Below are 16,836 nucleotides of genomic sequence, written 5' to 3'. Positions count from 1 at the left end.
AGATAAAAGCAAGACCACCCAACATTGTTCACCCTGTTGCCCACCCACTTTAACAATGGTATATTCCAATTGGGTGGTTTATGTCCTGGGTGGTTTATGTCCTGGGTGGTTTATGTCCTACATTCACTATGATTGCATGACTTGTGAGCTACTTTACTACGCATATACAATAGCTTTTATCACTACATTGCACCTACAAGGAAATAAGCGTATTACCTCTGCTAAAGAAGGTCATGCATTCACCACTGTCTATCTGTTAGCAAGATTACACTAAAACTAAGGAATGGTTCGTAACAATTTAGTGGAATGGTACATAATAATTTAAGAAAGAGATGATTAAATTTTGGAATAAGTTCAAAAGACAAGGTCAAACTCACAGAAATTTGATTTTTTAACCTCAAGCATAAAAGAAAATAATGGAATCACTCATCATACATGGCCTGTTTATTGTTCTGAATTCAGGCACAGTGCCGAAAATAATGGAATCGCCCACCATATATTCACGCAAATCGAAGACGTCGTTCATGTACATGTGCATTCACATTTCTATCGGAGTTTTCGCTTCAGCGAAAATTGGTAGCTCGAACAGTTTCTACTTTTTGCGAGGCAAAAAAATGCGCAGCCATTCAGAGCTCAGGAACTGAAACGACGCCTTCGATTCGCTCAAATAAATTCGCCTAGTGGAAAACCGACTTTAGGCAGCAAAATGGATTGACTGCTCTAGTAACTACTGCAATGCTGATGGAGGTATGAAAAGCTTGCAAAAAATCTCCCAAATGTTTTTAAATCTAATAATAGTGTAGTGCAATATAGAGCAGAAATAAGATCATAATGAACATACATACTGTCATGAGTATGATGACTGTCACTCCACATGTAATCATTTTGTTCTTTTTGCGTATGTTTTTTTTAAGCTCTTGTATATATACAGCTAAAGTATATTTTTCCTGTAGTAGCTGTTTGTCTTTTTCTTCATTGTCTCCTAATATTTCATCTTCATTTAATTCTTTGTTAAACCTTAGAGCTCCTAGATCCTCATTATCCTTTTGTTTTCCTTCAGCACTCCTATCAAAGTTTTCTTCGTTAGTATACCTATTTTGAATTTTACTCAATTTAATGTTCATATTATTTATTTCCCAATTTTTGTCTCTTAATAATTTTTCACATTCTTTTATTTTTTTTTGAAGGCATAAGTTTTCCTCATTTATCTTACTTATTACCTTTTCCCTTTCCTCAATTTCGTTTACCTGACATTTTATAAACTCATTCTCATCATCATTCAATTTTTTTAATTTTTCATTATTTTCAGATAATTTCTGTTGCATTTTTTTACGATCATTTTGCAGAGTCTTTATCAGTTCTTTTTGTTCTTGAACTTTTGTTTGAAGGACCAGCTTCTCAGATTCAATGCGTTCCAGTATCAGTTTGAATTGATTATCATTCTGGTTCCTTTGAGAAATTCTTCTGTTTCCATCCCATCTCAATGGCTCTTCTTCAAAATGACTTTTTCTTGGCTCTTCTTCCAGAGTAACTTTAACTTCTTTTATATCATCACCACCAGGGTTCCGTTCCATTTTTTCGTTTTCTTTCAATTCATGAACGTTTTTTTTAAGTTCATCCATATCTACAAAAATCTTTTGTTCCATTATTTCATGCTCATTTTCTTACAGTTCATGAACTTTGGGTGGTAGAATGCTTCCGTTTTCTTCTTTCCTCTTTCACTTTATTTTTCTTGGTTCTCCCTCCATAGTAATTTTAAATTCATCCATATCTTCTTGTTTCATGCACTCTACTTGGATTTAGTACAAGTTGTCTGTTGAAAATGATGAAGTTATAGATAGTACTTTTAAAGTTATGAAAAATAGAGTTAGTTTAGCCTGTTTATATCTACAGATCATCTCCTTTTACTATACAAAATATAGTATTGGAGCTGCTGCTGCAAATATTTTCCTATTTCTTTTGTTTAACTATTAATTTTAATTTATTTTTACATCTTTTTCAGTACCTTGCATTTCTAGATAAAACATTTTTTTTATATAAAGATGGTATATTTTTAATATTTAATGTCAGGGAGGCAAAATCAAAATTTTTATAAAAACTGAAAAAAAATTCATCAAAAAACCTACTTCAATTTAATGTAATTTATTTATTGCCTTCAAAAATTCATAGGACTTCTTAAAAGCTAGTCATTTTAAATAAATAGAGGAGGTTCCAGATATACAAGAAGGACAATTACAGTTAAGGTGTTTGATGATTATAATAATTAGATAATTGTATTTTTTTTTTAAGTCTCTAAGGCAACCTTTTATCCCGTAAGGCCCAAAAATCATTCCCACACTTTTCCACGAGACCCATTTTTAAAATTTCCTTGGACTTTGAATGATATGCAACCTCTTGGAAAAGTCCAGAGATGACACTCAGTAGAACATCTCAATTGGGACACTACTAATAAGTTTAGGGGTCACTTTTCTTTCATGAAAGATTGTTCTTGATATAATTGGCTGAACTGGATTATTTTTATTGATTAGGCATAGAAAAAATATACTAAACAACAATTGAAACAAACATAAAAAAGAAGGTAGAAATACAATTTGTAATAATTAAAAGTATGGTAGGTCTATTAAAATGAGGTAGTGCCCAATAAAAGTGACTTATCGTTTAAAAATTATCAATTTTGTTTATTTTGTGAACGTTGTAGTTTTGTTATGACAGAAACTGATGTTAACTTAAGGTCGCAGCAACATTATTTTGTAAGAAATTATGTGTATGGTAAGTACATGGTTCTACAAAACACCAATTATGTTTTTATTGCGTCAATATTTTTAGCTATAAGGTATTCTTGATTATGAAATTTCTTGCAGTTGGAAAGTGGGTAGGGGACAATTTGTTGGTATTCAGTTATTAAACAAAATTCTTAGCGAACGTAAAGTAGAGCAGTATGTAAAAAATACAGAAGAGTCATCATTTGATAAAAAAGATGAAATTGTATCCTTTGGTTGAGATCAATGTGGTTTTTTTTGTTTTTTTTTTGTTACTGCTTTCTGATTTGGTTTAGGTTTGTAACATTATTCTTTAATTTCTGGTTTTATTATCCAAATTATTGCAAACTTAATTGAATTGTAAGAAGACATAAGCAAAATAAGATTCTTCACAACTATCACAAAAAAAAATCTTGAGAAAAACATCAAAACAATATTCAAACAATTGTTTATATATTTACTTTAAATCCAGATACGACCTGACGCCCTTCTATAAAACTTCACGACCCAAACGTGTCATGACCCATGAATTGCCTGCCGTAGTTCTAAGATACTTGATACATACAGTAAGAAAAAAATGGATCCATATGTAAAAGTTAGCCTAGTGTTAGGAGTCAATACTGAACTGAAGTCCACTTACCTGCAATGATTTTATAACAAATGTGTAAATAACTCTTTGACAATTAACACATATTCCAAATTTTTCCTATTTTCCACCTTGAATTCAAAAGTTTCCTCAATAATTTTATTTGATGATATCAAGATGGTTTGGAAAAACCAGTTTGTGACTGTCCTACAGTATACTCTCTCTGTGCAGGCTTGTATACATTCCCATCCTGTATTAGGCATTTCCTTCCGTGAATTAGCGGTAAGACCACACTTCCCAAACTAGGTATGCCCAAAAGTGGGTCGCAGGCAGGTTTGCAATTAAAACACAATTCATGTGCTCATTTACAGATGATGTAAAGTTTAACAGATCTGATGACTTAAAAACAGATTTTTTTAGGTGAACACTCATTAGAGCAATATTTTATACTATATGCCTATAATGGATATCTATAAATTTGTATGGCGGCAATTATTTTTCTGCTGTCATTCACCACAGCATAATTGTGTAAATCTAAGCTTTCCACTGTTTAAACACTATTTATATTTATTAGAAATAAATTTAAAACTAAGAATAGTATTATCCAAATAATTTTCAAATGTGTGACGACTGAAGATGCAAACATTAATACAACTAAAATATCATCTCTGTATTGTGTTGGTACAATTATAGTAACCATATGGTTGAAACTAAGAAAAAAGAGAAAATTGTATTCAAAGTCTGAGAGTGCATCTCCGGGCATGTAGATGGTGCCATAATCATAAAATTGCTTACCTCAGCCCCAACCATGGTGGTGGGTTAATATGGGTGGTCCTTAGTCTGAAATTTCCCATAAACAAAAATGGCTATAATACCAATGTCAAGTAGTCTTTTTTCGTGCCACACCTTTAGACTGCTACGATCAAGAGGAAATCATTAAGAAACCGTAGGTAGCGGTACTACGAAGGAGTGGGAATTTGAACTAATCAATGCGGATGTTTATGTGTCATATCATAAAAGAAATGCATTGAAGATGATATTGGTCATCCTCAAGTATACGTTAATAATTTATTAAGATTCAAAATACAAACCAGTCATAAGGTAAAAGTGTTGTCGCGTTTTCTTACAGGAAATATTTCTTGTTAAATGTAAAACATAAAATTTGGGGTGGGTTAATGATCGATGTGCAACTTACTATCAAATTATTAGATGGATTGTGGTGAGTGTGAGAGATCACACCTGGTTCCAGAGACAAAATTTGGGAAGCAAGGCTTTAGTATAATAGTGAAGCCATATTATTTTTCAAAATTTGAGCAATAATATGTCATTCGGCTATGACACATCATTTTAAAGCTTTAAAAATGGAGAGAATGTGGATAAATTGAAAAGTAAATTTGTATTATTTTTGGCCATTGATGCTGGTTTTGGAAGGCATACCACATTGTAAGTAAATAGGCTTTACGAAATTGTTATGTCTGGAATGTAATCATTCGCTCTTACAATACAGATTGCGTGCAGTGCACTTTTTACCTAAAAATAATAATTTAAAATAATTTCCGCTTAACATTGTTGAAGAATAAAACGGCCAGCGCCTCCCAATAATATTTGCTTTTTAGAGGAGTAATTTTGGCTATGTAATATAACAGATATTGCCTTTTCTATCGGTGTAATAATAACATTTGATATCCCCTTGGGAATTATGTTTTTTCTCAGGACTAATCCTTCGAAAAAGTATAATTCCCTCGGGGATATCAAATGTTATATTACACCTCTAAGCAGGTAATATCTGTATAATAACACACCTATAGATCGGTTCATCCTAGGCCTAGCTATCCTGGCCTAGGTCTATCCTCTGCGCAAAGAAATCCGTCAGCGCATTTTGGGAAATAAGGGCCAAATTTTTCACAGATTTTGTGCAAGTTTAAGCTAGTTTCTGAGGTATCATCCACGCACTTACATACATTGCCAACCGCTTAGAGAAGTTCTTAGGTGATGTGATGTCGATTTGTGGATTTAACCTTTGGGGAAAAGTCAGTCTTGCATCTTTTTAACCAATCAAAATATTGTACAGTGGAATCTCCAAATTCGGAATGCCCAGAAAACCAAATTTCACGCTAAACCAAAACCAAATTTGTACAGAATGAAATTTAAATTTATAAGATTTATTTAGATTTGACTCTAAAACAAAACTTTAAGGGTTTCGTATTTGTTTTTAATAAACTTGTTTAATTCAAAATTTATCAGTCTTGTTCCTGTCAGGAAGCTGTCACGCACTATGTAACTTTGGGTGATCTGACGTCATCACAGCCAAGCACGTTTGTCCATCCATGACCCCACGAAAAAAATTAACCAATCAGCGGACAGAGTTTGGGAGGTGCAACCTGATGTTTAAAACATCCAAGCAAAATAAAATGTGTTCCCATCTGTAGCTTTTATCGCTTCTTCCTCAACCTCCTGTGTGGCTTGTTTGATTTCATTATGAATGTCAGTCCTGTTCTTTTTTAGTATTCCACATACGCAACTAATCGCTCAGCTTCGAATTGTTCGAAGAAAGTTAGTGAGGAAAAATAGTTATCCATGTATACATGATGTGGTTGTCCATAAAGTGGCTCGCAAATGCGCTTTACAATTTCAATATTTGTATTTCTTGTTTTACAATACAAATTCCAATTAAATATGTAGCCTGTTCTAGTATCCTCAAGAGTCCACGTCATCATCCCCCACTTATGAGGTTTTAGTTTATATGTCATGAAATTGAAGCGTCCTTTGAAAGCAACTATCGATTCATCAACGGATACCTCTCGAAAAGCATGGAATGCCCTTTGAAACGTTGATATTATTTGGTCAGTAAATGATCTGCACTTCAACAATTTATCATGAATAAGGTTTATTATTTACAAGATGTAAACACTTAAGTAATAAAAAAAATCTGTTCTTTGACATTATAGATTTTTGACCTTGTTACTCCAACATCCAATCTGTAGACCAATGTTTATTGTAACTGCTACGACGATCTAAAAAACTAAAACTAAAGCAATAAATGCTTTCATTTCTTCAATAGTTGTATCATACCATAGTCGACTATGTTCAGATGCAACTGTTCCTAGTAATGTAGCTGCATACCTATTTGTTTCTACAACTATTTTTTTTTATAATTCAATTTTAAAAAATACTGAAAAATAAAATCATATAGTATATCATGCAAATTATTTCATTCATAACAACATAAGTTATCATAGAATTATGAATATCATGCAAACTATATAATGCATGGATTCAATTAGTATATCATGAAAATCATTTCATTCATAACAGCATAAGTTTATAGAAATATCATGCAAACTATTCTATGCATGGAATTAATCAATATCTCATGCAGCCTATCATTAATAAAACACAATGCTCCAAAAATATTTTAAAGTCAGGCTCCGGAGGAAAAAAAAATTTTGATATGTTTAAAAACTGGGGGAATAATGTGTAAAAATGGGCAGTTAGGCCCCTTTTTCCCCCAGTTTTTAAATATTAAAAAATCTGTATCTCATTCACCGTTCCCCAGTTTTTCGTCAAACAACTTTTTTCTGTCTTAGAAAAATCAGTTCTACAACATATCAAAAATTTTTTTCTTCCGGAGCCTGACCTTAAGTAGCAAATGACAAAAGTTAAATGTTACTTCAACTATACGGAAACCTGTTCAATGTTCCATGTTGTACAGTTCACGTTAAGTATGATTTAGCCAATACAGTACCTCGATTCTGTTGGAGGCATTATTAAATGAATCAAATACTCAGGGATACAAGACAGTCCATTGCTTGCAATCCGACAGGCAACTTCCATTGATGATTTTAAGGCAGCTTTAAAAACTCACCTTTTTAGCTTGTATTTTTCTTAATTTTTTTTCCCCGAATTTTATTTTTACTGTTAAGCGCATTGAGGCTTTAGCATAATGCGCTATATAAGTCAAAATTATTATTATTATTACACTCGAGCCTAGGCCGGTATTTTGATTGTGGCGGCACTCTAACTTCCTGTTTCGGCTTTCCTAATTTGGAGGTCAATCCAACTAAATTCAGGTAGTGTGACCGACCCAGAATTTCGAGCCTGGCTTGAAATCTCACCCGCGGTGAGCCAAGCCAGGCTTGAGACTCAAGTGTGACTGTAGCCTTAATAATGTTCAGACCACATTTCCCATGAGACTGAATAGGAATATACACATTCTGAAAAATTTGACACCAAAAGCAATTTAAAGTGACTTCCACTAAATGTTTTTTTTTCTTTAGATTTTTAATATGTTGTTGTAGGGTTCTACAGGAAGTACAATACAGTTGAAATCATTTGGCAGATTGATTGTACTACTACTAATAATAATAATTATAAAAGCATAGATTCGTATAGCGCCGGTATCCATCAAACTAGATGCTCATGGCGCTTGATACGTGGACTGCTTGACATGTGCAATAGGACTAGATGTTACACTGTTCAATAATTTTCGCCTCCCCTAAGGGTCACTTCATTTCCTCAGCAGCCAGTAAACCAGTGCACTTTCATCTGTCCATGACAGGGGTCAAGTGTCCAGTACACCGGGGTAACCCCTTTATCATCTAAACAGATGTACTGGGTTCTTTAAAGTGCACAAGAACATTTTGTGTACACTGGGCCTCAGTGTATAGTCCGTATTCCAGAAGAATTTGTTCCACAACTACAATTATACGAGCGAGCTGGCCGCCAACCTTTGCCGATTTTGTTGGCTTTGGTTACGATGCCCTTGTCTTAACCGCTCGGCCATTTGGCTTGTTCGTACTATATCTGTTATCTGGTCCTCCAATTTCTTAATCGTTTCCTTCTTGTCTTCTTCACAAACATGCTTTTCATCCAGACACAGATTCCTTATTTGCTCCATTAATTTTTTTATGTCTTCTACCTTCTTCTCATCCCTTTCTCTCATCTCCAGAGTGGTGGTAGTGTCAAATTCACTATTTTTGTAGCTTGTTTGCCTCAATTGTTCATTGTGTTGTATTTTTTCTATAGTTTTCTCTGCATCAATCTTTAGCTCGTTAATGTACTTTTCTATAGCTTTGATTTGGTTCTCCAACTCCTTAATCCTGTCACTTAGATCCTTCTTGCCTTCTTCACAATCATGGAGCATTTCTTGTTTTTCCTTAGACTTTTTATCCAGAATGTTTATTTTCTCAGTTAGTTGTCTAATTTCTTGTTCCTTCTTCTCATCCTTTTGTCTCATCTGTTCTTTCATTTTCTTGATCTTTTCAATTAGGTCTTGTCTTTCTTCCATTATAGCATTAATTTCTTTCCTCAATGTAGAAATTTCCTCTTCTTTACCTTTCATATTCCTTGAATCATTCTTCAATTCATTTTTGAGGCCTCGAATTTCTCTGTCTTTATCTGTAATTTTTTTCTCCAATTCTTGTTGTTCTTCGTGTAGATTTTGTGTCTCTTTGCGTAGGTTTGAGATTTTATCATAGAACTTTGTTGTCTGTCTTTCTTGTTCATCAATTTCCTGTATTTGTAACTCATTGTATTGTATATTCAAGCTCTCATTTTCACTTGATAGTCTTTCAATTTCAAGCATTTGCCGAGTATTAATGTGTTCTTGATTTTTAACCTTGAACTGTAAATCATTATTTTCACCTTCCAAGCATTCTATTTTGTCTTTCATTTTTTTAAATTTTGTGACCATTTCCTCAGTCTTTCTTTTCATTGCTTCTGTGAATTTGTTATCCTTCTCCTCCTCCTCCCGTTTTCGTGCCTGTAATGTGTGGTTTGTAAACTCATCACTCCAAAACAGATTACCTATATTTATAGAGCAGGATAAACAAGCATTTAAAAAATTTAACATTTAACTACCAGGCAGTGTAAATTTTACTTTTAAATTTTTATTTTGGAATACAATGTTTTTAGTATTTTAATGGGAGCAATGCATTAAATATCAGAATGTCAGAATTGGTAATCTGAGACAGAATAATGCATTTACGATTAATCACCTCTGTTATCAAGAGTAAAGTACTCAAAATGTTTGGGCACACTAAACGAATGGATTGTCAGCAATCTGTTTGGAAGGCAAGATTAATGGAAAGAGAAATAGGGGTCGGCAACCTAAAAGGTGGAAAGATAATATCATAGCATGGAATAGCCACAATATAATTTCTCTTAACATGCTTGTCAAAGACAGAGAACTGTGGAAACAAATAACGCATGTTAGTGTGCATTCTATCGTAGGCGGAGATAGCGATTAATGATGATGCATTAAAAAAATATATATGTAAGTACAAGTCTTTGGAAATACATGTATGTCTGTACATTGTGTAAACATACAAATACATAATGTACTATTATATTTAATAATTATATTTAAATAAACCAATATTATGGTTATTTTTTTTTTAGTCAATGTTGTTCAAAACTGTTTATTGTTTAGAAATAACAGTAGTGTATATTTAAGGCAATGCTTTTAATCTTTTAGGAATAGTTAATATAGATATTAAATACTTACCACAGTATGATAATTCTTTCCAGTTACTGAAAAATTCGGGTCGAATATTTTCTTTTAACTTTTGTCCTGAAAAGAGGGGCCCAGAATAGGAGTTACGATACAAATTTCTAGAAGGGAAATTTAGATTTGAAATATTATAGGCAAGTTTTTAAGTTTAACTGGTGGGTAAATCTTATACAGTAAACAGAGCTCAAATATTATGGTCACCTTAAACTTTATATTTAGTGTGTAGTAAAATGTAATAATTAAATAAGCAAATATTACCTCCCACAGGGATGTTATGTATTAACTGCTATCTGTCTGTTAGCAAGGTTACCAAAAACTAAGTAATGGATCATCATAAAATCTAGTGGAATGTTGGAAAAATCAAAGGACAAGGTCAAGTTTGTGGAAATTCAATTATTTTCTCTCGATCATAGGAGAAAATAATGGAATTGCTACTTGTATTCAGCCAGTATTCAGGAAAATAATGTACCTAAATAGGACAGGCGATTCCATCAATTTCTTGAGGGTATGCTGCAGTTTTGTCATCATACACTGTCAGCCTGCTTATACATGGACATTTTTTTTAACATAATTATCTTGTAATATGATTTCTGTATTAGAATATCCTCACACTAATGTATTCCCATATTCCTAATGTTATGAAACATTTGTTGAATATTATCTGAATGATTTTTTTTTATTAAATTGTGTTTTACTAACTTAGAAACTTCATTTCATTTGTCACAAGTTCCCTTGACTTATTCTTTTCTTTCACATAACATTTGGAAACCTCATTAATATCCCTGAAAACGTTTTCTTCTAATCCATCTTCCATATTTTCAGCATTGTTGTATTTCAGTTGCTTGTTTATTTTTTCAATGATATTTTCCCTTTCCTTTCTCCTTCATTCCATCTTTGTTGCTTTGGGTTTTGCTGACATCTTTAAATCTGTGAAAAATAGCAAAAGTGATTAGCCTTTAATTTATGCAGACCTGTTGTGTGGCAAATATTGACCCTTGTCAATAAGTGCCTGGGGTCAATATGGTATAGTACTGTTTTCACTTTGTTTCAATATTTTTTTTTTTGGAATCTATGTTTTACCCTAGAGAGTCATCTGCCTTTTACTGTCCAAATAAGCTTTAATACACAAAAGACATATTCACTTTATATTTGTAAATATAATTGAGAGACGATTATATGCTTAGATTGTTTGCAAATGGTATTGAGAAAATGCATATTCACTGACAAAGATTATTATTTCAACAGTGATTTGCAAGGGTGGTCTAACCAGCTGAAGCTGATCATTTGGACATTCAATACAAAATAGAATACAATGTAAAATTAGAGGTAAATGTATCAAACAATAATTATATTAATTATAAATTAAAACTGAGATACAGTATTGAAAAAAATATAAACTCCATTCATTTTATTTCCTAATATAGAGATTTGTAAAGACGTTATTGCTTCTATAGTATAACTAGAAACATGATTAAATGTGGTCAAATAACAACGGTTTTCAAATATGCGACCAGCTCAGGCAAACATTGTATTTGTCAGAATTGAAAATTATGTGCTAATAGCATAAATGCCACTGCAGAGAATCAGCATCTTAGAGCCCAATCACACTTATTAGGCCGGGTCGGCCCAAGGCCGCCTTAAATAAGGTCGACTCAAGGCCAACTCAAACAAATTTTCCTGTTCACAGTTATTCACAGTTAAGTCGGCCCAGGGTCGCCTTACGAACGTTCACACGTCTCCTTTGGGCCGGGTCGATGAATTGCAGAACAGAAGTTTGAGGCGATCGCATTACATGATGGTGGAACGGTAAATCACAACCTAGCATAAACCCATGGAATTCGCGCGAAACATGAACAAATTTCAAATATTGTCCTTATACTTTTTCGATTTTTTTAAGCGTAGCATTCTGCTTCATGATTATGGCGACGATAATTATTATAATAACCAAGGCCCATAATTAGCGCAGCTCGACTTTACTCTGTGCAAAACCAGACTCGCGATTACCATACCTGTATATTGTAAACTGTTTAGGCCTGTAAGACTGAAGGTTGCTGTCAATGTTTGGACACAGATTGTGAATAAGTAGCATCGACATCTATCTACAGTATTTGGCAATAATAATTATTTCCATATTATATTCATTCACAAACAATTTTTTAGAATCAGCTTCGCTCATAACATTAACAAACGATTATTTTCTTCGGTCCTCGGGGTCACGTGAGTAGCTTCACGAACATCGCCACAAAACGCACATGGTTGGTGAGGATGACGTTCCCAGAAAGAATGATACCGCTATACAATGTTATTGATTTTTGGAAAATTAATGTGTGCTATACAAAAAGCAGGCTGTCTTTGAGCTTGTAATAGGCTTATATATTTTTTCTCTACTGGAATTCAACTGTAGAAAAGAAAGTCAAAGCATATGTCATCTGCCCAAGTGCCCATGCGTAAGCTTTGTATCACGTGGTATTTCCCCACCTTTACAACTTGGTTCATGATGCTTATGCTTCGCACGGAGGCTGTGAGTAATAATTAGTTAGGCATTGAGACCTTTAATATATATAACAACTTTTATTCAAAAACAATAGTTCAACTGAATACAATTTACTCTACAATTTCCTTAACAATTTATTTCTCAATGGTGTTTTTTTGCGCAAGTCAGTTCGAATGAATGTTGTGGTAGATAAAATGTCAAATTCGAGCGCAATCAGAGCGAACTTGGGCCGGCTCAGGTTCAGCTTACGTTCAGATATAAAGTTGGGTTGGCCCAGGGCCGGCCCAGATCCCACATTGCGGGACTCGAGCCGACTCAAAAGTCGGACTAATGTTAGGTCGGCTCAGGGCCTGCTTAACATTTATTGATTGTTCACACTTAAAAAATGCCGGCACCGAGGCGGCCCTGGGCCGACGTAACATTTAAGTGTGATTGGGCTCTTGGTAAACTTAAAATTTCTATGAGAATAAATATTGGAGAAAAATTTTGCCAAATATCAAACACTAGTTCTAACTTATTAGTATTTAAAAATATCCTTGTATAAAAAAGATTGTTTTGGACAATATTTGGTGGACAAAAAAAATCCACAGATGTGGCATTAACCATGGAGTGTTTGACTCATGTCTCATGCTTGATACTATTGAGTTGGCTGATGTACAGTATCATGGTAGAGAGTCAGAAATGCTGGAAAGTTCAGGTTTTGCGAGACAGCAATACACAGCCTATGAAAATGGAACAATCTAGCCAAAAAAGGACATTTAGAACTGGTAGTAAAATGTTAAACGTAATGCAATTTGCATTTTTTAAAGCACAACAAAATATTACTATGAAATGCATAAACAGTTTTTGCTGCCTTCTTTATAGGCTGCTTTCCTCCACATAGAGTCTTGTCGAAACTTAAGAGTATGTGCGATGCAGGAAAGACAAAATTCACCAGGATGCAAAAGACATTAAAAGTGCTGTACAGTGCTCCTAAAATTTGCTACAACTTTATAGCAGTTTTTGCCAGCCCTCAAGGCTTCCAGAGTGGGGGCTGTAACTGAGTGTACTAGTAGTAGTAGGGTGTTCCAAGTTCTGATAGTACTGGGGAAAAAAATGTGTGTTCATAATTTTAATCAGTTTTCTCTATGTTTTGTTTTGCAAACAGGCATAGTAAGTCTAGATTTTTAGTGCTGTTTCCTAATTTGTCAGTGTTATACTGTACTCCCCTACAGAAAAAAATATCCTATAAAGATCCCAAGGATATTGCCTGGGTGGTACATCGTAAGAAACATTTTTTTTATTACTCAATTTAGTATGTGATCCTGTTTGTGGGAATGGGATGAATTTAAATCCACTTACCTGGTAAATGTGTTGTTTTTTTTAATAGAAACCATCAACAGCAACACCATTGACTTCTACTATAATTTTTCACTTTATTTGTAAATCCTCAGTCTTTTTATCCAATAAAATTATTGAAGTACCGAAGATAATATCTTTATGATGTTTCCGAACATGAAGTGTTTGAAATAATGACTTTGATGTGTGACGTTTTCGAATTTTCGAATCGCGATTGGAAATACCAGTGTGCTAGAATAGAATAACAAACGGTACTAATTTACTCTTGAAGGTAAAAATGTGATAGAAAGCCATAATTACATTATATAACATTGAAATATTTTATCTAAATGATTGATGCATATCTCTGTGCATGCTGTTACTCCTATATTACTTTATCGCTAAATAAAAATAGTTTAGTCATTAAATAGATTTTTTGTGGCATATGATTTTTAACAAACCTCATTTACAGTGGTACAACCTAATTAAACTGAGAGGCTGTCATTATACAAAGAATATACTAACTTCAAAAGAAAATCAATAACTATTATACTTGAGAAGAGAGCAAAGATGGTCTTATGCAGTAGGCCTACTGTCAGTTAAAGTTACTACTGTAGGTTTATTCAACCATAAGATGATGTAGGATGTGTTTACTGGCTGTTTTCATTATGTTGTTCCCTAGTGCTTTGCAAAACTTGGTTGAATTAGTCCTGTTTGTATCCTGTAAAAACCCAAATTGTTCAGCCAGAGTAATAGTAGGTTAGTAGTAATTGACGAAACAAAAACAACAGTTGCGAATACAGCACTTTAACATTCTAAATATTAAAGGTAACGTTAATAGGAACTGTGGTCCCCATTGGGGTTTTGTCTTTGTTGTTTTAGCTGTCAGCATTAAGAATATAATTTAACATTTCATGTGCATGGAATATGACAATATTTAAATTTTCACTAACTCCCCAATTATGTAACATTGTGTTAAAACTCTATTAAACTATTTAAATCAATATTTACTACTGTTTCTATAGTCCATGTTTGTTTGTTTGTTTGTTTGTTTGTTTGTTTTATTTATACAGAATTTGCCACTTACTGGTAGAAGACAAATGGATACATAAATATTGTAAACGTGTAGAATACAAAAGGCTAATAATACTAATGATAATAGTATATTACTAATAATAATAATAATAATAAAAATAATAATTAGTAATATTGAATTAAGTATTATGAATTAAAATATTTCTGACACTATTCACTATTTCTTCACTTATTCTTCCATGTATATTTTTTAAAATTTCATTTTATAATTAAAACAAATTACTAAGCCTATTTACCAGTATAATGATTACAATTATTTTTGTATGCTGATCTATTAATAATAAGTTACAGAAGTATTCATCACTCTGTCGTAATATTAGCTATTCTTATATTGTTAAGGACAGACAAGAGTCTATAGTTGGTGTCCAAAATACCGGATAGCTCAGACTCGAACAGACCCTTAGAGAACAAAAAAGGTTCTCTTATATTATGGTGGTCAACATGTTGAGCGCGAACTCATGAAATAGCGCTATATAAATGCAGTCATGTATGTATTTTATATGGATGCGTTTAGGAGAACTTGTATCAGTATCATCTATCACATTTATATATTTATATAAATTATATATTATTTATTTATTTTTTACTGACAAAAATGATTAAAACTATCTCTTCCCTGCAAAACATACCACATATCTGCAGATATAAAAGTTAGACCAGGATAATGACATATCATACCACATATACCTTTCTTAGCTACCAGCAACATCAAATATTAAATACTGACAAATATGAATTCACAATTATGACAAAATACTAAATTTCTCTCTTCAGAAAGTATTTTATTTTCTCAACTGTCTTCACATTGTTATAATGTAAACTATCTATTTATGCTTATGCCAGATTTGATTTAATGTTTTTACTTTTCAGTCTTATACTTGTTATACCAAATATTTATATCTTTACCAGTTATTAACAATTTGATTATCATCATACCAATTGCTGCCGTCATTATGATAGTACCTGGATGATACCAGGAATAAGTAGAGAGCAGATAGATTAATATCCCTGTAAATATCAAAATTAGGAGCATAACAATGATGAACAAATACAGATTGTCGTTCATTATCTGTGATTGCTGAAGCTTTTTATTTGCCATAATTTCATCCATTTGTTCTTTAATTTTCTGTTTATCTTCTGTCATTAGAATATCTTTATCATCTATTTGCTTTATCAACTTTTGATTTTGCTCTTCAACTTCTTTTATATGCCCTTCAAGAAGTTTCTTTTCATTCGTATTATTTTGCAACCTTTCCTGAAGGTTCAAAATATAGATATCTTTATTTTGTGTATTCTCCTGACTTCTACTCAATTTATTTTTGATTTGTTCATTTTCCATTTTTTTATCTCGTAATGATTTTTCAAGTGTTTCATTATTATTACGCAGTATTGCATTTTCTTCATTTTTCTTACTTATTAGGTCTTCTCGTATATTAATTTCATTGTTCAACAGCAAAAGTGACTTATTATTTTCTCTTATAGTCATTTTTAATTCCTCAGTATCTTCACAAAATTCCTGTAGCATCACTTCATGATTATCTTCATCCAATTTATTAACTTTAAGTTGGGGGACCTCTACTTCAGCTTCAATGCACATCAACTTCTTTCCCTTTTCTTTCAGTTTGTAGTAATTATCATCCTGGTTTCCTTGTGCAATACATCCATTCCTTTTCTCTCTTATTACCTCCATAATTCTTGTCTCACACCTCTGCTTGAATTTATTACTTCTAAGATGAATTCTGTTAGTTTTTACCGATTCTTTAAAAACCTATTTAAAAAAAATAATTAATATGTAGACTTTTACTTTCACTGATCGTCTGCATTTTATTATCTAAAGTAAAATAAACAAACTTTGTTTTTGATTAAATATTAATTGTCATTTACAACTTACTATCAGAAAATATGAAATCCGTAGGAAAGGTTATTTCATTCATCCCATTTATTTTTATTCCATTATACAATCAACGATGGCTTATATAGCAATAAAAGATGGAACTGAAACCTTAATATTACTAAAGATTTAGTCTTTTCAATTCATAACTCAGTTCACTTTTTTTTTTAAATTCTTTGTAGG

The 16,836-nt window shown here is 32.6% G+C and overlaps 3 protein-coding genes across 3 annotated transcripts; all 3 read right to left on the bottom strand.

Annotated features, from left to right (window-relative positions):
• Positions 1-54: 54 nt before the first annotated feature.
• Positions 55-3,606, bottom strand: LOC117124362 (golgin subfamily A member 6C-like). Its single transcript, XM_033270581.1, has 2 exons — positions 3,400-3,606; positions 55-1,813 (listed from the first exon to the last, which is right to left on the bottom strand). The coding sequence occupies exon 2, from the start codon at positions 1,644-1,646 to the stop codon at positions 789-791; it is 858 nt and encodes a 285-aa protein (XP_033126472.1). The 5' UTR covers positions 1,647-1,813; positions 3,400-3,606; the 3' UTR covers positions 55-788.
• Positions 3,607-7,344: 3,738 nt separating this feature from the next.
• Positions 7,345-13,895, bottom strand: LOC117124365 (golgin subfamily A member 6-like protein 22). Its single transcript, XM_033270588.1, has 4 exons — positions 13,692-13,895; positions 10,556-10,783; positions 9,851-9,916; positions 7,345-9,150 (listed from the first exon to the last, which is right to left on the bottom strand). The coding sequence occupies exons 2-4, from the start codon at positions 10,668-10,670 to the stop codon at positions 8,048-8,050; spliced, it is 1,284 nt and encodes a 427-aa protein (XP_033126479.1). The 5' UTR covers positions 10,671-10,783; positions 13,692-13,895; the 3' UTR covers positions 7,345-8,047.
• Positions 13,896-15,455: 1,560 nt separating this feature from the next.
• LOC117124399 (intracellular protein transport protein USO1-like) lies at positions 15,456-16,747 on the bottom strand. The gene has a single exon (XM_033270632.1). It carries the CDS (start codon positions 16,450-16,452, stop codon positions 15,622-15,624), a length of 831 nt encoding a protein of 276 aa, XP_033126523.1. The 5' UTR covers positions 16,453-16,747; the 3' UTR covers positions 15,456-15,621.
• Positions 16,748-16,836: the final 89 nt, after the last annotated feature.

Source organism: Anneissia japonica, unplaced genomic scaffold, assembly GCF_011630105.1.
Source record: "Anneissia japonica isolate Jap-2015-1 unplaced genomic scaffold, ASM1163010v1 scaffold750_len1593409_cov174, whole genome shotgun sequence".
NCBI classification, from domain to species: domain Eukaryota; kingdom Metazoa; phylum Echinodermata; class Crinoidea; order Comatulida; family Comatulidae; genus Anneissia; species Anneissia japonica.
The sequence above is the reverse complement of the archived record's forward strand: the minus strand, read 5'-3'. Positions and strand labels throughout refer to the sequence as shown.